Source organism: Lepidochelys kempii, chromosome 11, assembly GCF_965140285.1.
Source record: "Lepidochelys kempii isolate rLepKem1 chromosome 11, rLepKem1.hap1, whole genome shotgun sequence".
Classification (NCBI taxonomy): domain Eukaryota; kingdom Metazoa; phylum Chordata; order Testudines; family Cheloniidae; genus Lepidochelys; species Lepidochelys kempii.
In genome coordinates this window covers 18,091,488-18,112,785 of record NC_136390.1, presented here as the reverse complement: position 1 = coordinate 18,112,785, position 21,298 = coordinate 18,091,488, and the positions used below count along the sequence as shown (strand labels likewise).

The window sequence follows — 21,298 nt, the reverse complement described above, 5'->3', positions numbered from 1 at the left end:
AGCTCACTTAGCTCACGAAAGCTCATGCTCAAATAAATTGGTTAGTCTCTAAGGTGCCACAAGTACTCCTTTGCTTTTTTCAAGGAAAGAATCCTTGTTTGAGACGTTGCACGAACTGGAAAGTACAATACTGGAGTTCACAGGTATGAAAGAATGTGGTTGGCCCTTTATGTCTGAAAACTTATGCTTAGAAATGGAACTTTTGAAGGTAAAAGTGTCTCTGAAGGTTTATTATTATTATTTTAGAGGCAAAGCTGAAAAAAATAGCAGGTTTATACTTGAAGCTGCAATTGAACATATAGATACCAGGTTCACTGTTGGCTATAGCAGTCATCATTTTAGTGCTTTTGATGTCCTGACTATACACTATGATCTAGTGAGCGGAGAAACATAACTGAATCATTAACAATTTGCTAGACCACTTTATACAGGTATTGCATAAGAAGGGAGGAGGGGAGTGGCTTCTTCTAGTGCCTACAATTAAATAGGATTAGAGCCACAACCAGGGAATGTGCACATGCATGTTAGGAGATTTGTGAAACTACCAGATCATGTCTTTCAGAATATATTGCTTTTGGGAAAAATACTGTTCTCACTGTCCTTTAGTAATGCAATATTAGAATGTAGGGTTTCCATGATTAACTTGATACAAACAAGCCAGCCCACCAAGATGCAACAAACCAGCTGATGCAGATACAAGTGAACAGTCAAAGTGAAGGTGTTTTATAATCATGTCAAGCTATTCTCTCCTGCCCTGCAGGAAAGCCAGGAACAAAATATTCAAATGCATGGTCACAGTGAACACTAACAGCAAACACTAGCGGAGGACTAATTTAGTATTGTGATCAGATCACATACAGATGTCAAGTCAGGTGACCAGTCACTATATTATTGATGAGATACTAATCCTAGATATTAGATTTTTTTAATTCAAATCTGACTACTTTATAAATCTCAGTTAACACTCTCAATCTCAGGCTGCTGTTATTTATTTTTTATTAAAGCAAGTGTAAAGCTAAATATATCAGAGTGACTAAATGTCAGATATACTAAAAATAAGAGAAATGACAACCCACATCATAACGACCCATATTATCAACAAGCAATCTCATTTGGTCATGACTTAGCAAGACATTTCATTTTAATTGACTTATTTGAGAATAAGACTAGACCCTAAAAATCGGGACAACAAGATCTGATATCTTCGCTACCTGTTATCAGTTTTTTAAATGTTAGCCTGGCTACGTACAAGCAAGCAAATCCTTTGTTTAAGAGAGCTTTGATAATTATGAAATATCAATTTATTAAATAAGAAACATGGAAAATATTTGAAAAATAGAAAGACTAATATATTTGAAAAATGTCACCAATATAAATGTAAAGATCCAATTTAAAGAAGCAAAGATTATATTTGAAGAGATTATTTAAAAGCAGATGTAATAGGCTAGCATTTCAATACCGGTCTCTCAAGAACCTACAGCTGTTAAACACCATCATTTGAGAAATATAGCGAACTCTCAAAACTACAGTTTCAGGGAAGAATCAAAGCATAGCAATAACGTGGAAACCCTTTCAAACTCTCACGAATTGTAGATTTTTGCAAGGTGCATTGCAGGGATCCAACATTTTTAAAGACTTCAGTACTTTGGCACAATGATAGTGACATTTTACATTACTTCTTTCATCCAGACAGATCTCATGAGCACTTTACAACTACAGTGCCTTCCATTTAATTCAGTCACTAATCAATCTGATCAATGTAATTTGGATCAAAATATCAGAAGCCAAATCACATAAAAACAAAACCCAACTCCCACCTTTTATTTTGACAGTTACTAGGCTATCGTTATTAGATGATTCAATAATAGCTATGTAAAACTGCTTAATGAAAACTAGGATTTTTAGTGTAATACAAGTAAAAAGAGCCCTAGGAAGACTCATGTTACTGAAGAAAGATTAGAGGTAAAAACTGTTATTTAGTTATAAGAAGTTATAAACAATATCATGTGCTCTGCAAGTTGTGATAAGCATCCTGGAAGTTAAATAAGCAGTTGAACATGATTTCTGTTTTAACCAGCGAAGAGAACAAATTTAACTGGAGAGATTTATGCTCAGGTTATTATTAAAATGTCAATATTTACCCACAGTGGAATCCATGATTAACACAGTAATTTCACATTCTAAACACAGGGGAAAGCTGTGGTGATCTCAGGTACATTGGTGTGGCACATATAAGTACATGCTGACTTTTTAAATAGTAACATTGTGTGTGTAGGCACAAAGTACACATACAGAGTGGTTGTCTTTTAAAAGAGTCAATTTTCCCAAAGCCGCTGCACAGAAATGCAAGGCTACCACTGTTTTCCCCTATACTTTGAATAAGAGATCTCTGTGGTAGACTGCATAGCATGACTGAAAGGAGTTTACTTTTTAATGGCTTCTGTTGTAACAGTGCACAGCAACAAATCATCAACAGTGGGGAAAAAAGTGGAAAGGCTCCATAGATTCCATTTTGCAAATTTAAAATCACGAAACGTTTCCTTCACAAACCCACTGACTGAAAATTACACATTTTATTTGAACCTGATCCACTAACAAGTTTCTATGCTTCAAATTATCCTCCTAAAAATGTGTTTATTATATCCTGCATAAAACTGTCCAAGGGTAAGGGAATTGGATGGTAAATTGAAAAAAAAAAAGTGTTCTAACCTCTGGAGAAAAAAGTTTATTTAAATGTGTACACTGCTCTTATCTTAACTTTAGTTCAAATGCAGACTATGGGACCATAGGCAAAAAGAACACTCTAAAAGTCTCTCTCTCTCTGCTCATGTGGAGCTGAGGAAGTAACTGAATCTGGAATTAAATGCTTTTTATCACTATAGAGGGATGTGACTCCAGGTTAAAGTAATTGCTAGGGCAGTGTATGAGAGCCTGCAGTGCAGTTGTCAGATAGCACCTAGCTTTTAAATTGTGGATTTAAAAATGAACTACATTCTCACAGATGATAATCTCTTTGCTGTGCTTTTCAGTTACAAAAAAGGAAAAATGAGTTTAATGATGTTTTGAAACTGGTTTTAAGATGTCTCTCCTAGGCTGGATGGCATGAGCCAAGTTTTCTATAAGTGGCTGCTAGTTTGTCAAGCACATGCACAGTTGTTAGGGCATTCTTAGGTGCTTGTACATACCCAAAGGCCAGGTTAAATTCCTTTTTATTTGGCCTTGTGTTTCTAAAGCCCCTTAATGCAGGTGTCAATTAATGGCAAGATGGCATTTGAGTTCAAGTACAGTAATTCTTTAGTGGTTTTAGCGTTTTTTCCTCTTGGCAATAAGCTTACTTTTGTTTCTCTCAGCAGAAACTGCAAATCCCGCCCACTAAGTATGCCATGGTTTTTCACGTAGCTGGGCATATGGACAGTACTTGTCCCGTGGACGGTTCCATGGACTTCCATGTAGGTATGAATGATGTCCAAATAAGCCTTCTTATCCTATAAAATGAAACAAAATTTGTTTTAGTCTTTACAAACTTTAAGAAGTGATGCTGTCCCAATCAGAACTGGTTATCTACCTAAACAATGTCCCAAAGCCCTAAATGAAAGGTCGGTGGTTCTCATCTTTCATAACCACATCTTTGACACAAGACTTGATAGCGTATTATGTGATTAGCATTTTAAAGTCTTAATTTCTAAAAGTTTTGTGCTAGTTTGCAATACAGACAGCCTGCTCCTGTTCCACAGAAATCAATGGGAAAATGTCCTGTTAATTTCAATGGGGCACAATCAGGCCCCCAAACTGTAGTAACTAAGACAATACATGTTTTCAAGACAGAAGTTGAATTGAAAACATTTCTACACATAATAAACTCAATTTTGTAACCCACACTAGTGGTGATGCACACTTACTCCACTTTCATTGGATTACTTATGCAAAGTCGTGCAAACAACAGTTGCACAGTTCGGCCTAAAAATAATAGCTTCCTGCAAACTGGTTAGAAGAGTTGTTGAGGTATTTCTGTTAGGAACTCAATATAATTGGCCTTGGCACATCCTCACTGTGAGGAAGGAAGGAGTTAATCTTATCTCACTAGTGCAATTCTTGCCAACACTTATACAAATGCTTGCTTAACTTTAAGCACATAAATGGTCCCATGAGACCTCTACCAATATTTACACTCACTGGCTGAAGTTTAAAGGAGCTTTGAAAAGGCATTAGAAGAGTAATGTATTTCTAGGACTATTTTTAAATCAAGTAACAGAACAGTGTACTGTCCTAGTTTGCAGACAAGAACTATTTTAATTTTCAATATCATATGTTAATAATGTTTCCTGAGTTTTAAAGAGATGCAGACTGCAAACATTCCCATTAAAAAAATCTAAACTTCATTGACTGAAGACTGTCTTCACAGTCAGTAGTACCTTTGCGAGCAAGGGCCATAGACACGCTCTCTGAGAGACATATTCAAGAACTTAAATTTGACCCCGTTGGGGGGGCACATTCTGCCCCACCCCTTCCACCAGGAGCTCACTCTCTCCCCATCTGGCCCCAGAAGGAGCTTCCTGCCCCCCATTGCCCCAGCCCCAGCTCGCTCTTCCCTCCCCCTCCACCTCCCTGCCCCGGCAGGAATTCACTCTCTCCTCCCCCACAGCCCTGGCCCTGGGAGGATCTTGCTCTTCCCTGTCTCCGTGGGCCCAGGATTGGAGAAGTTCTGTGCCCCTGATGATTACAGGGGGAGGGTGGGGTGTGCCTTTCTTGTTCTCCACCCCGCCCCAATGCATGCCCCTTCTTTCTCTCAAGATTTGGACATAAGCATCCACACAGTGTAATCCTAACACCAAGCAACAAATGTCTCGACTCTTGGGTGGCAGGACAATTTCTAGGCTTGTATTTTCTACCCTACTTGATTTGTCATATGCAACCCCTACACACCACTATTTGACAGCTATGTATGAGAAAGTTGGCCAACGGTGATACTGAAGTTCCCTCAAAGGGGAAGTAGACTAGGAAAATCCTATTACTTGGATGCCTGGGACAATAAGACACGAAGCCTAGACAAGTGAAATTTTATTATTTACTGCTTACCAAAAATGGACGTGCATTAAGTATTCAGTGTATCCTATATGAGGATTGAAAATAAAAGACGGTTTCTAGCTTTAGCTTCCTCTGTGGTTTGGTAACACTTGCAGGGAAGTGGACAACTTGCTCTTTCACAGCCTGCCCCATTGCTAAATCTCTCTGATCAGCCGGTTGTGCCCCATACTATGTTTTAGGAAGAATGCACTGGCTAATTATTATATATGTCAACAAAAATATTGAGAGAACTAAACTTTCTTGTCTGATAACTAAATCCAAGATCCAGAATGTCCTTGTACAAATCAACTTATGAAAAAGGCTTTCGTAGTCTGGATGTTGGAAAAAGCCAGGGATAAAGCAGCTATCCAACTCTGTCAGCTGCTGCTTAGTCTCTACAAAACCTTAAAGCCACAGAAAATACTGTATAAGCCATAAGGTAGTTAATTCAAAGGCTATCTAGACAATAATAATAATAATAAAGTACAGTTAAGTATTACTTCCCACAACCCTAACAACTCAAATATATTTCATTAGGATTACGGACAGGGAAAGGCAGACAGTATAATGAATAAACTCACTTGAGAGAAAGGTTTCACACAGCATATTACAGTAAATGAAACAGCAAAACAGAATTTATATTCTTAATATTGGCTGAGAAAACTCATACAAAGTCATGTATAAACAGAGTTCTGAAAAGTCAATTTTCAAGACTAATAATAGTAAACAAATAATAATGCTTAGCTCTTACATAGTGTTTTTCATTATTAGATCTCAAAGCATTTCACAAGGGAGGTCAGTATCTCTAGCCCCATTTTACAGATGCGGAAAATGAGGCACAGAGTGGTGAAATGACTTGCCCAAGGTCACGCAGCAAACTTGTAGGAGAGCTGGGAATAGAATTCAGGTCTTCTGAGTCCCAGGCTAATACTCTATCCACAGGGTCACAATTTGGTATTAACTGAATGTGTTTTGGGACTTCTTAAAAATTATTATTTTTTCCATTGACTGTTAAAGGTGTCTGATTCACACCACTTCAGCTGTGACCAGGAAGGGGCTCTTCCAGGGCTAAAAGGGTGTTCTGTCTCCACACCTATTGTCAAAGGCTTTTTTCTGAGGTGCCTCCTCCCTTTTATTGATTCAGCCTTGCTGTGCAGTCTGAAATCTTTAATGGGTACCCAGGTTCAAACCAAAACAATGCAGGGTCACTGTCTTGTCTAACTTCAAAAAGGGCACCTTCCCCTACTCAAGGCCTTGGCCACGATTCAAGTGCTCATCAGCTGGTGTGGATTAATGCATCAGCCCATTGCAAATACAGTCATGAAATTCAGAAGATCCCAGAAATTAGAGGTGGAAGGGACCTACACTATTAGTTCATTCCCATCCCTGGTTCTTGGTTGTATATTTACTAGCATTTTGTCTCAAGCTATTAGGCTTTCACAACTTCCTGGAAGACCATTATGAAACGCTGTACAGACTTCAACACTCCTGGCCTTTCACAGATGTGGAAATTGAGGAAATGGAGGCAAAGCGACTTAACCGAGCCCACACAGGAAGTCAGTGGCCAAGTCAGGATTAGCACACTCAGTGCTGCCCCAATTCCCAAACCCAATGCTCAGCTGTCCTGAAATTATGCCTACAAATTGCCCTTTCCCATCCTCTGTTCTGTCCTAAATAATTCCTCTCATTGGTGTTCACACCCTTCAAATAATTGTAAATGTATGTCCCTCTTTAGCTATCTTTGAATTAAGCAGTACATATTTTAATGACTTACATTTTCCCCACTGGTGAATCTATTTGTTGTTCTTTTCTGAACTTTAATTTTTTAATACATTTCTGGTAAGGAGGTGTCCAGTACTAAACATGACATGCTAGGAGCAATTATGCCACAGCTGTATTCTATTATTTGTATTACAAGAACACCCCAATTGAGGCTGGGGCTCCATTGTGATGGGCAATAAACACACAGTAAGAAACAGCCCCTAATGGAAAAGGAGGACTTGTGGCACCTTAGAGACTAACAAATTTATTTGAGCATAAGCTTTTGTGAGCTACAGCTCACTTCATCGGATTTGTTAGTCTCTAAGGTGCCACAAGTCCTCCTTTTCTTTTTGCAGATACAGACTAACACGGCTGCTACTCTGAAACCAGTCCCTAATGGAATAGCTTTCAATCTAAAGAGACAAGACAGACAAAAGGTTGGAAGAGAAACAGAGGCACAGAACTGAAGTGACTTTCTCACTGTCACAGTAACAGGTGAATGGAAGAGCTTTCAGTAGACACTTTGTCTTATCTCATGTATTATTCCAATGGCTTCCAAAATGGGCTATGTTTCCTTTTGAGACAGTGATATAATGCAACATCTCTGAGCATGTAGCCCCAAATTATTTTGGCTCTTTCCTGCCACACTGGATGAAAACGCATGTCCAATTTGCCGTCCAATATCACCCTAAATACCTGCAGAACTAAGCTCCAGGACCTTATCTCCCATTGTAAGTTAGGTCATGCAGGAAAAAAAAAACAAAAAAAAACCTACATGCTACTTATAAATGACCCATAAAAGAACAAACCAAACTTTCAATACATGCGAGATACTATTATCAACAATGAGATAAAGAAAACACAGAGTTGGCTATTATAAAATGCAGTGGTATCGTTTATTTCTTTAGATACTTATAATTATAGCTTAAGGCTATATATGTAGTATTATTAGCAACTCAAATAATATATTTAGTGCCTGGAAAAAAAAGCTTCAAGTGAATTATGTACTTTAAAATACCACAGGGATAAGCCAACTTGGTTAGACTAGCAACAAAATATAATATGAAGTGCACTGCTGTCTCGCTGTGACTTACATATTATTCTCACAGTATGTTTTTCATTTGTAGAGGATCTTTATTTTTTAAAATAGTGCCCTCCAAGTGTAAATGCTTTGTAAACAGTTAAATCTCATCATGCTCCACTGAGGAAGCACTTCAAGTATTATCCTTCTATTAGGAGCAAACTGAGCAGAGAGATGTTAAGTGACTTGCCCAAGGTCATGCAGTAAATCATTGGAAAAGCAGGCAATAGAAACCAAGAGCCTGGATTTCCAGTCTCTGCTGCCATCATTAGTTAACATGAACACGTTACTGTACTATCTGAAAAATGCAGACTTCAAAATTAAATCAAGTACGTAACCCCCCCCCCCCGTCCCAATTCTAGTGTTTATAAAGTAGAATATACACTATTAAAAAGTGAGATAGGACTTAGGCTCAGATATATCCCTCATGGTAAATGAAAAAAGCTTCCTGGAAATAAGAGAATACTACCAAAGAAAAAAACAGCTAGAAAGAAAAACAGATGGATTTCCTCAAAATGTTACTGATTTCAGTGAAATAAACAGTTACCTAGCTCTTACACAGCACATTTCTTCTTAAAATAAAAACACACACAAAAGTTATCCAGTCTTCACAGCCTCTCCTAGAGGCTCCTTAAGAACCATATGCATTGTCCCATTTCAGAGATGTAGCAATAGAAGAACAGAGGACAGGGGCCAGATATCCAAAGGTATTTAGGTACCTAAAGATGCAAATAGAGACCTAGTGGGAATTTCAAAAGTGCCTAATTCCCATTGAAATCACTCTCTTGTTAGTGAACTTTTCCATTATGGAAGTACAATGGGGTATATATTAGACCTTTATTCGCACTGCCATTTCAAGCCAATTCTCCAGTCCCTCCTATTGCGTAACAGATGTACACATTTTCACTGTGAGTTGTCTTCTATAGAAGCAATTCTACAGGAGCAATTTCCCCACAAAACAGAATAAAAAAAGTGGGAGATGGAATGCAAATTCTTCTAAAGGGCAAAAGCAGCAATAGGAAAGATACTGTATAAAATATAAACCATTCCTTGATGCTGCCAGAATGTCTATATTTATTAACAGGCTTCAAAATCACAGAATGTGTCCAATTTGTTTATGCAGGTAGTTGCAGCTGTGTCAGTCCCAGGATATGAAACAGAGGAGATGGGTGAGGTAAATTTTTTTTGGACCAACTTCTGTTGGTGAGAGACAAGCTTTTACATTACCTCACCCACATTGTCTTTCTGATTTGTTTAATTATTCCATTCATATCCTGCCAACTGAGTTAGTAATTAACTCCATTCTGCTATGGAGGAAGTATTCTTTTTTGTCTGTGGGCTTGTCTACACTACCAAGTTTTGTTGACAAAACTTACGTCGACACCCAAAAGTCGACAAAAGAAAAATCGCCGAAGGGTGTTCACACTTGCTCCCTCTGTCGACAGATCATGTCCACATTGGGGACATCATCATCAACAGGGTGAGTGATGCACTGTGGGTATGTATCCCACAGTGCAGTGTTATGGGAAGGAAGAGCTGATTGCTGCACATCTTGGGATTCTCTCCCAGTTCCCCCATAGCCACCTCAGCTGCCGAGAGCAGCATCATGAACAGCTCTGTGAGCTCTCCGTGTTGAGGAATGGCAAAGCAGTCTGTCCCCCTCCCACTGTGGAAGCAGTCTGCCTGCTGCTGGGTTCCTCCTGCAGCGCAGAACAGGAGCATTCCAATGATTTGCTCTTTGTTCCCCAAATGGAGCGGCACACAGATACTTCCCAAGCTTTGAAAGGAGAGGGGTGCATGCCTGCAGGGCAACAGAGATCAAAACACTGAGCAGAGCAATCAGGGATACTGGCAGATTCAGTTGACAAAACAATCAGCACTGTCTACACTGGCTCTTTGTCAGCAATAAAGGGAGGGGAAAAAACAAAAGTCTTTCCTAGGGGTGGAAGTTTTTTGTCATCAAAACTGGGCACTTTTGGTGACAAAAGTCCCATTGTGGTGTGTACGCTCTTGCTGTTTTGTCGCCAAAAGATGGTTTTTGGTGACAAAACTTGGTAATGTAGACAAGGCCTGTGTCAATTAAATCTTCCTAGATCTAAGGTCTGTTTCTTCATAAAATTATTTTGAAATATGGTCAGGAAAATAAACACCCACAACATATTGTACAACTTTTATTTTTCTGAACAGTAGGAAAACGTTACAAAACGATTCTTAATAAATTTGAGAAGTTTAACCAAATGTATTGATTATACAGAGAATTCAATACAGGATCTAAGATTTAGGTAGGAAAATACATAATCATACACAAGTTGATATTTTTAAGATGACTTTTATAGTTACATTAAGTGGATTTCCCTCTCCCTCCAACGTTTGATATTATAGCAGTGAAATATTTTTTTTCTAACAAAGACAATACAAGCTTCTGCATACTGCTAAGACAATGCACTTCAATTCTGACGTTTTGCAAACAAAAAATACGAATACTTTAAGGTTAAGTAATGTAATTCCTTTCTTCAATAAACCATGCAATACTAGTGTTCTACACCAAAGAAAACAACCAGAATGAAACGCACCTCATTTTGATGCTTAATTTACTGGAAGAAAAATACGCAAGTATTTTGTTATAATGTAGAATTAGTGCATTTTTTATATTTTAACAGATGAGCACTTCCCCCCATGTGACAGTAAAATGAATGTGAGGTGAATACCTAAAACCTACTGATTTTTAAATGGTTTTGAAACCTTTGTTTAAACTTAGAAGAAGAGAATGTTGTTTCTGAAAATAATACATTCTCTAATGCAGGGGTGGGCAAAGTTTTTGGCCCGAGGGCCACATCTGGGAATAGAAATTGTATGACGGGCCATGAATGCTCACAAAATTACGGCTGGGGTGCGCGAGGGGGTGAGGCCTCTGGATGGGGGTGTGGGCTCAGGGATGGGGCAAGAAATGGGGAGTTCAGGGTGCGGGAAGGGGCTCCGGGCTGGGGCGGGGAAGTGGGGTACAGGCTCTGGCTGGGGGTTGGGGTGCGGGAAGGGGCGAAGGCTCTGGCCAGGGTGCAGGCTCTGGGGTGAGGCTCGGAATGAGGGGTTTGGGGTGCAGGAGGGTGCTCTGGGCTGGGATCAAGGGGTTCAAAGAGTGGGAGGGGGATCAGGACTGGGGCAGGTGTTTGGAGCGCAGGGAGAGGCTCAGGAATATAGGCTCCAGTTGCCGCTTACCTCAAGTGGCTCCTGGAAGTAGTGGCATGTCCCTTTTGTGGCTCCTATGTGGAGGTGTGGCCAGGCGGCTCTGCATGTTGCCTGGTCCGCAAGCACCACCCCTGCAGCTCCCACTGGCTGCTGTTCCCGGCCAATGGGTGCTGCAGGGGTGGCGCTTGGGTGCGGGCAGTGTGCAGAGTGGAGGCCCCTGGCTGCCCTACGTGTAGGAGCTGGAGTGGGGGCCATGTTGCTGCTTCCAGGAGCCACGGGGAGTGGCCTGCTCCCCGGCTGGAGTGCTGGAGCGGGGCAAGCCCCAGACCCTGCTCCCCAGTGGCAGCTCGAGGGCCAGATTAAAGCTGCTGGTGGGCTGAATTTGGCCCGTAGATTGCCCACCCCTGCTTTAATGCGACAGGAAACTTCTGCAATAACAACGATTAGGCTCCTGGTAAACAAGAATGCTACTAATGATGAAAACTTTGAGGATCTTTAGTCACTGTTCTTTAGTTTTAATCATTTAGCCTTCTGGACTGAACCGCAGAAGGAAAAAGCATGTAGCCAACATATATTTCACAGTGCATAGAGATAAAGGTAAATTTGTCACAGCTGCAAGCAGTTATTTGCTAGTTCCTCCTATTCCAAGTCAGACAATAGCATATAGCAACAGGTGGCGAGAGAGATCAACTGACATGTATTATATTTTCTTTCATTATGAGCCTCAAATGACAACAATTCCTCAGCACACAACCCCAAAATCAAAATATTTTCTGGCCTAAAATATTTGAGGAGTGCACAGGAAGGTGTAGCAATAATTCATATGTACAACATATATGGAAAAGTTTAGAAATTCACTGGAGAGATGTGCATATCAGAACGTACAGATAAGTGTCCTCAAAACCTAGACACCAGACTAGGACTAGTCTGGAAAGAACAAATAGGTTTCTTGTTCAGTTTAGATTTCTCATCAGACTCTTTAACCAGTCTGAAGCAATCCCAGTGGAACCATTCAGAATACTCCAAAGCTTTTAGGCAGGAAAAATAATTCAAACAAAAACATGTCCTCTTCCACTGGTGCTTGACACAACAGCTGGCATCACTTTCTCATAAAATGAGTTGTAACTCTCTTCAGCTTTATCACAGAGATTATTCAGGGCAGGTCTTCTATTGAAGGCCATGCAGAGTCACTGCTAACAGTTTCCATCACAAACAAGAGCAGCCAGATTACTCATCAAGGAAAACCTGTTAATATTTGCAAAAACATGGTGCAGAAAATGCTGTAAATCATAATGCTAAACATTTATCTTGCTGGAAAAGTATTTATGAAAGCAAGATAGAAGAACTAAGTTGATCTTGTCTGTGCTACTCTGAGACAGCAAGGAATCTGTCCTTTGAACCTTGTATCCAAAAACAATTCCCATCAAACTAAGGATGAATTTCCATTTATTTTCAAGAGTATTAGTACCAGAAGCAACTAGCACTAGTTATTTTTGCAGCTTGCTAACCAGTAAGGTACAAGGCTACTGCAAAAAACCTCTGAGGTACCATTATTTGGTCTTTTGACAAAAATCTGTCTCTTCCTATGGTAATCATGGACTTCTCAGTTATGGCATATATTTTGGGGAAGCCCCATTCTCTCTCTCAAAGTAATTTCTTCCACTTGAAAGAAAGGGCAATTCTTAGCAAGAATTTGGTCAAAGCAAGACTAATCCTCACATTCCACACTGCCTGCTACACTTTCTTAACACACTAATCTACATATGCAACAAAACTGTGTCTATGCAAGAAATTGGGCGATGACAGTAACATCTTCAGAAATAGCCCTGATTTTGGGTGCAACACTGAACCTTATTTTTTATGTTACTATTCCAAGTGTTACCCTTTATGTTTAATTATTTGTTTGTAACTATGGGAGCATAGATTTCCCAGAATCAGATACTGCGGTCTCTACTCCTTAGAATATTGTCCAATGGCAGAGAGGCTGGGGACAATCATTACAGGCTGCTCTCTCCCTGAAAGTGAAGGGGCATGCCCAGGCCCACCCGTCTCTCTCTCAAATGGTCACTGTACAGGGAGCAGGTATAATTCCTTGCAGCTACGTACAGTACTTTGTATGGGAAACAACACACTCAAATCCCTTCTTGACTTCCAGTACCAATTTGGTAAATAGAGATTAATTTAATCCATTCTCTGCTGTTTCAGATATTTGGTCAACTGTAGAGATAAGCCTAGGCCAGAACTGCAAGCTTGAAATGCCTCTATAAACTTTGAAATTGCCCAGCAAAGAACTTCATTGCTAGGGCTCACGTGTAATCAAGAAGGAACCCAGGGATGCCCAGGTATATTTACTTCCAGATCCCTTGCTCCTGAAGGAAAATAAAACAGAGGAGTTCCTGAAGCATAAAGGGAAGGGAAACCTCCTTCCTCCAAATCTGTTATGTTCTAAACATCTCTAGAGGTCCAAACTGAGTAAGTATCCACCAATAACTAAGATCCCCAAATTCAGAAAAGTATCTACATTCAAGACAGCACTTAAATACATGCTTGAGTGATTTCTTGAATAGGGATTTAAGACTATACACAAATAATGTAGCATCCAAAATAGAATTAATTTCTCAGATAATCTAGCTTTAAAAAAGTAATGGATACTTAAACTCAAATGATATATTAGAAATATTAGCTGCCTACCTGTACCATTGTGAAGAACTGTATGGTGTAGCCTACCCACAGTGTTTCTGTTTGCAAAGTAAGCCCCTATAGTCCAGATTGGAAAGGGTTGATTTGTAACAGGCATTATAGCTTGAAGAGTTACTCATGAGAAGAGATGTGAAACAAACAAAAAAACAAGCAAACTTTAAAAACAAACAAATTATTGTCCAAAAAAACCACAGCAAACCAAACCAAACCCTTTCCCTAAAGTTAAGTGAAACTTTTGAGTAACTGGAACAAATGACAAAGTCTCCCTTCTGTTTCCTGTACAGATGCACCCTCAATTCGTTTCTTCCATAAAACATACTCCTTTCTCCTCCCGCTCAGAAAACCACAAACCAAACCCCACAAACCTTCTTAAGCTACTTTATATGGTAAACTCTTATTTAGCTTGTGATCTGCTTGGGTCAGACCCTGTTTTCTCATTTGACTATAAAGCACCAAAAAAATACATACATATACATCTGTATAAACAAAATACAGATCTCACAGATGTGTCCGTGTCTCTGTGCATTTTAACTTTGTCCTTTTCATTTTATTTGTCTGGGTTAAACAGCATGCTCCTTGGGACAAGTGTCCTGGAAAGTGGCATATAGTTAAAAAAAAAAATCTACAATCGCTTTTTTATTTTTTACATCTATGTCACAAATAACCATGGAGCTTTGAAAATTCAAACACACTGCATAAAGGAAACTTTATCAGAATTAGTGCACCAAGCTTAATGTATAATTAACTACCCCGCTACAAGTGCATTAGAAAGTACAGACTGTTAAATAAATCAGGATCTGCAATTTGAAAGTCAATTCATTATCACTGTGCTTTCATTCACTTCTTGGTGGTTCCTTACAGCATTTATCCACAAACATATTTCATCCAAAATCATTTAACTAGATGCTACCAGGTTTTTTGTCTTGTGTTTTGGTTCTCTCCAAAATAAAGTGAAGTAAAAGATTCCAGAGCGCTGGCTGGGAATACAAAATTGACTTGTTCAGTTCTCAGCACAGGTTTTGATCAGAGTGGGTCAGTCCCTCCTTTTTTGTTGCTCATAGTGCAAACTAGGCTTACAGCATTAAATGTCACATCAAAAAGCAGCAAATGATTTCTCCTCATACCCAAAATGGGAAGTTCTACTAGCTTTTAGTCATTTCATTCGACAGCTACAATAAACTTGCCATTTGAGAAAGACACTTTTGTTGATCATTGAACACAGAACTGTTATTACTTTATGCCAATTATTTCCACCTACTTTGAAAAGCCTCATGATAAAGCTTTTCACATCAAAGGAATGGAATGACAACCATCTTTCCCTAAGGCAGTGTCAACAGGAAGATATAGCCTGAAGGGTTGAAGTCTTAAACTGGGTAAATTAAAATTTCAGAAGTATAAATGCTGCTGTAATAATAAATGGAAGCATGACACAAGGAAAACTGAAGTCTCCTTTTACTCTGCTTGAAGCTAGTACAGTATGCTGAAAGTTGCTTTAATTTCAATTTGGCAGCCTAGATTATGACAGTTTTTCATGATTTTAAATTATTCAAGTCACCTTCACACAGTATTAGTCTCATTCACCACTGAACCACGAAAACAACATATGTGCACAACTACAGGCCAACTGTGTTAGAGAACAATTAATCAGAGCCCTTGTTTGCCTGGTGGTCCTTGTAGTTCAGATTGTAAAACATATGGAGAATAGTTTGTGGTCCCAGGCTTTTAGTTTCCCTTATTAAAAATGAGGACATGTGAAAGTTGTATCAACTTTTATCAGTGCAATTTAAAAAAACAAGAACTGCTGTTGTAGGTCTTGGCACATGTCCTGAATCATAGAATATCAGGGTTGGAAGGGACCTCAGGAGATCATCTAGTCCAACTCCCTGCTCAAAGCAGGACCAATCCTCAATTTTTGTCATGTACCCCTTTCATCTTTCAGAAGTCCTAATACCTGGATTTTTATCTGTACTATGCAGGATCCAAGGTAGCTGGAAGCCTGATGTCTGCCTTAAGTTAATTATAACCTTACAGCAAGATTATGCCACACTCTAAAGTTGTTCTAACCAGAGAATCTGCATTTTTAAGAAAGGTTTCAGAGTAGCAGCCATGTTAGTCTGTATTTGCAAAAAGAAAAGGAGTACTTGTGGCACCTTAGAGACTAACCAGTTTATTTGAGCATAAGCTTTCGTGAGCTACAGCTCACTTCATCGGATGCATAAAGTGGAAAATACAGTGAGGAGATTTATATGCACACAGACCACGCAAAAATGGATGTTTACCATATACATTGTAAGGAGAGTGATCACAACTTTGTGACTTTGTCCTCACCCATAACTATTTCACATTTGGAGACAATGTATACCTTCAAATCAGCGGCACGGCTATGGGTACCCGCATGGCCCCACACTATGCCAACATTTTTATGGCTGACTTAGAACAACGCTACTACAGGACAGGCCCAACAAAGAAAAGAACAGAACCTCTCCAATGCATTATCAAGGATCTATGCCAACTGTGCTCACATATCTATTCAGGGGACACCATCATAGGGCCTAATCACATCAGTCGCACTATCAGAGGCTCGTTCACCTGCACATCTACCAATGTGATATATGGCATCACGTGCCAGCAATGCCCCTCTGCCATGTACATTGGTCAAACTGGACAGTCTCTACGTAAAAGAATAAATGGACACAAATCAGATGTCAAGAATTTCAAAACAGACTCCAACAAGAGACTGCTGAATTGGAATTAATTTGCAAATTGGATACAATTAACTTAGGCTTGAATAAAGACTGGGAGTGGTTGAGTCATTATACAAAGTAAAACTATTTCCCCTTGTTTATTCCCTCCCCACCCCCCCACTGTTCCTCAGCCATTCTTGTTTACTCCTGGAAATGGCCCACCTTGATTATCACTTCAAAAGGTTTTCTCTCCCCCCACCCCACTCTCCTGCTGGTAATAGCTCATCTTAAGTGATCACTCTCCTTACAATGTATATGGTAAACATCCATTTTTGCATGGTCTATGTGTATATAAATCTCCTCACTGTATTTTCCACTTTATGCATCCGATGAAGTGAGCTGTAGCTCACGAAAGCTTATGCTCAAATAAATTGGTTAGTCTCTAAGGTGCCACAAGTACTCCTTTTGTTTTAAGAAAGAACCACTTTAATTTTCAAAACAGAAGAGAAGCTAGGAATGCAAAACAAGAGCACAAATGATACACTTTGGTGCATGAAAACTCTCGTTTCTCCACAGTGATTTGTGAGGGAGAGCTGTATAGCAGAACCCTGTTTATCTGACCCTCCATTATCCGGCTGTCCGTTTTAACTGGACGAACCAGCATACACAGACCCAGAAAAGGATGATCTCTCCTGGGGCCACTAGATGGCATTATAGCATTGCAACTCACATTTTCTGGTTTATGCAGATTTGTGATTATCCGATCTGGCCCCAGATCCAATTAGATTGGATAAATGTGTTTCTGCTGTACTGTTTTGATCTATAACAAATTAAATTGTTTACCTTATGAAATTAATAAACACCATATGTGTTCCCAGAGAAGACAGGGTCTTGGGTTGGTCAGGGTATTGATAATGGGATGAAGAGTTTTTCATCTTTATATTGTCAGTTCAAATCCAACCCAAGCTGGAAGTGAATGAGGTCATTACTATGATGATGAGAAGGAGATTCAGAAGTCTGTGTTAAATGAGCTAGTAACCTCATGGTCATAGGTGGCAGGTAAGCAGGTGTCCCCATCACAAAAACTATGTCAAATGCCACAACTGTTTGCAGTCTCAGCTGAGGTGCCAATGACTGAATGGGCAAGCGTCTGAGCTAAAAGAATTAAGGGACATTAGAAGGGCAATCCAGGGAAACGTGCCAATGCCTGTGCATTTTCTATTCTAGGAAATGGAGATTTCCATCTCCAGAGCTACTGGTCTGGCGCATTTCACTAAAAATACTTTATTTAAATGCGTCATCATGTAGGTTAGCTTACTGCTCGCCCTTCAAAGTCTGTATAATTATTTGGCGGGCATAAACACTGCCTTCTTCAAAACCATTCCTTGTTGATTGTATCATGAAAAAGCATTTTTTGTTTTTCTATGCAAGTTAAAAGAAGGTTAACTATAGCTGTATTCCCAACCCTGCCATAAAGAAAAAAATACTAGTCCAAAACACTTCAGTAAAACTACAGTAAGGTAATTTGCTACAATGTAGGAGTAGTAAAATTCTTCTAAGATACTGACAGGAATTATTACTGGAGATGAGTGGACTATTTATAAAGGTGTCCCAGCATCCATTGCTATGTAATGTTGAGAATCTAGTAGCTATGCTGAAGCATACACTGAGATAACCATTATCACTTAACGTCCAAATTCAGCAAAAGAAAAATTTAAAACACATGGGAATAACATGGTGGATGAGGAGGCAGGGGAACCAGCTCCCCCTAGTCTATTTTAGATTTCTGTCACATGGACTGAATTTGGTAGTCATGTTTTAATCTGTTTCCATACCTGTTAGTATAGTAGCTCAGGTGCACAGTCAGATTAAAAAATGTATATGGTCCTGTAAGTTAATAATATCATACACACAAATTTACATCCACAATGATCTTATAATATAAATAAGAAACAGACTTGGGAATTGCTGGTGTAGAAGTGCTAGCTGAACTCATATAAGGAAATCAAATGACACGGAAAGTATCGAGACACAAGAGTTAAGGTCAGATGACAGAGCCCCTAATGAAATCAAGAGATGAGAGAAGGGAAAACAAAAAGCCATTTAAAAGAGATGCTGAGGGAGTGGTCAGACTCCTGGGGGAAGTCTGCACCACTGCGCATGCACAGAATTTACATCACCTGCAGATTTCTTTGCTTCCCTGCAAAAAAAATGACTGACCTGGAAGCAAAGGGAAGCCACAAGAGGGGTCAAGCGACCCTCCCCAGCAGTATGTTTTGGGTGCCCAGGGCAGCCAACAGAGAGGTAAAGCACTGTGGGGCAGGAGGTGGGACCAGGGAAGATCTGGCAGGTGGCTCCTACCCTGCAGTCAGCTGCTAATCCCGGCTGAGCTGGCGGGGATGGGACTTCCGCTTTCCTTGCACAGCATTTAGGGCCATGTCAGACCCACTGCCAGATTTCTCCACCAGCTGTAGGAAGCTCTGCAAACTATCCCCACCCCTGCGCTTCCTGTACCCATCGCTCCTCAGCTGCAGGGCGAGGGATCCCTGTATGGGGAGCTGCTCCCCCATCCGCCCAACCCTCATTCATCCAGACCCCCTGTCATAAATATAAAGGGAAGGGTAAACATCTTTAAAATCCCTCCTGGCCAGAGGAAAAACCCTTTCACCTGTAAAGGGTTAAGAAGCTAGGATAACCTCGCTGGCACCTGACCAAAATGACCAATGAGGAGACAAGATACTTTCAAAGCTGGAAGCGGGGGGGGGGGGGGGGGGGGAGAAACAAAGGTTCTTTCTGTCTGAGTGATGCTTTTGCCGGGAACAGAAAAGGAATGGAGTCTTAGAACTTAGTAAGTAATCTAGCTAGATATGCGTTAGATACTGTTTTGTTTAAATGGCTGATAAAATAAGCTGTGCTCAATGGAATGTATATTCCTGTTTTTGTGTCTTTTTGTAACTTAAGATTTTGCCTAGAGGGATTCTCTATGTTTTGAATCTGATTACCCTGTAAGGTATGTACCATCCTGATTTTACAGAGGTGATTCTTTTATTTTTTTTTCTTCAATTAAAATTCTTCTTTTAAGAACCTGATTGCTTTTTCATTGTTCTTAAGGTCCAAGGGTTTGGGTCTGTGTTCACCTATGCAAATTGGTGAGGATTTTTATCAAGCCTTCCCCAGGAAAGGGGGTGTAGGGTTTGGGGAGGATTTTTTGGGGGAAAGACATTTCCAAGCAGGCTCTTTCCGGGTTATATATCTGTTAGACGCTTGGTGGTGGCAGCAATAAAATCGAAGGGAAAAAGGAAAGTAGTTTTTACCTTGGGGAAGTTTTAACCTAAGCTGGTAAAAATAAGCTTAGGGGGTTTTCATGCAGGTCCCCACCTCTGTACCCTAGAGTTCAGAGTGGGGAAGGAAACTTGACACCCCCTCATACCCACACCCTCCTGCCAAGTCTCACCCCTCTGAGTCCCACTCCCCCAGCATCTGGACCCCCTGCCACTGAGCCCCCCACATTCCCCTTCTGAGCTCTATCCCCCCACACCCAGCCCAAAACCACCTTCAGCTGGACCCCCCTGCAGAGTCCCATTACTGTTGCACCCAGAACCCTCCAAGAAGCCCATATTCTAGATTTCCTCCGCACCCGGATCCCCCACTGAGTCGCCTGCACCCAGATTGCCCCATACAGAACCCTCTCAACGCACACTTGGATCCCCCCACACTAAGCCCCTCCACACTTGGATCCTGCCTTGCTGAGCCTGCCTGCCCACACCTGGAGCACCTGGCACTGAGGGGCAGGCCCAGTCCTTGCGCTGTGTCAGGGTTGTGCGCAGCCTCATCGCTGAGTCTGTGCACTGGGGGGAGGGGAGGAGGGGAGCTGCACAGTGATCTCCCACCTCTGTGCAGCCTGTGTCCTGTGCTCCCCAATGCCATGCTGGAGCCTCCACATTTATTTGACAAACAAAACTTGCGGAATTTTAAAATATTGTGTGCAGAATTTTTAACTTTTTGGCACAGAATGCCCTCAGGAGTAAAAGTAAGAGAACCAAGAGTGCATAACGTCAGGGAAATCAAGTTTAGAGAGAAAACAGAGGAGGAGATAGATCAGCCCTTTCAAAGAATGAGAACAGAAAAGCCTTTTTAATTTAGCTAAGAGAAGGTCACAAGTGACCTTAGGTAAGGACGGTTTGTGAAGGCAGGAGAGAGTGAGCGTAAACCAGATTCGATGGGAACAAGGAGAGAGATGGAGGAGAGGAAGTCAAGGCAATTAGAGCATGCGCTAGGATTTGAGAGACAAGGGGAAGAAGGGAGGTAGGACGTTAATTGAAAATCATTCAGCAGCACGGCTTAGTTAAAATAGGAGAAGAGAGGGAAATCAATCAGAGCAGAAAGGGCTACATATAAAGGTGAGGGAGACAAATAGATGGAACAAAAGGATGACAGGAGACAAGCAGCATTACGGGGGGATATAAATGGAAAAATTAAGGGCAAAGTGTTAAAGAGTAGACTTCAGAGTCATAACAGCAGAGATGAGAAGATGGTAGAAATGGAGCAAGAGAAGAGATGGGTTGAATGCCAGTGGGGTCTTGGCCTAGACACGATGGTAGACAGATAAAAGAGTAGGTGCTGGAAAAAAGGATTAAGAGAATTGAAGGTAAAGAGGAGCTAAAAGGGGCTGACAGCATAAGAACTGGTCAGAGAGGAGAAGTAAAGCTCTTAAAAAGAAAGAGGGAAGAATTGAAAGATAAAAGAGTTAACAAAGTTGAGCGAGTCAGTAGGAGCACAGTGAAAGAGTGGGTTGGAGGAAATGAGTGCAGGGGAAGAGATA

General features: G+C 40.5%; 1 protein-coding gene across 6 annotated transcripts in view; it reads right to left on the bottom strand.

Moving 5' to 3' along the window:
• The window catches only part of MGAT5 (alpha-1,6-mannosylglycoprotein 6-beta-N-acetylglucosaminyltransferase), a 235,612-nt gene that overhangs the window by 34,095 nt on the left and 180,219 nt on the right, over window positions 1–21,298 (bottom strand). For all 6 annotated transcript variants that reach the window (XM_073305297.2, XM_073305301.2, XM_073305300.2 and 3 more), the window contains one exon: window positions 3,336–3,485. In XM_073305297.2, coding sequence (XP_073161398.1) covers window positions 3,336–3,485 — 150 coding nt within the window. The remainder of the gene's footprint in view (window positions 1–3,335; window positions 3,486–21,298) is intronic.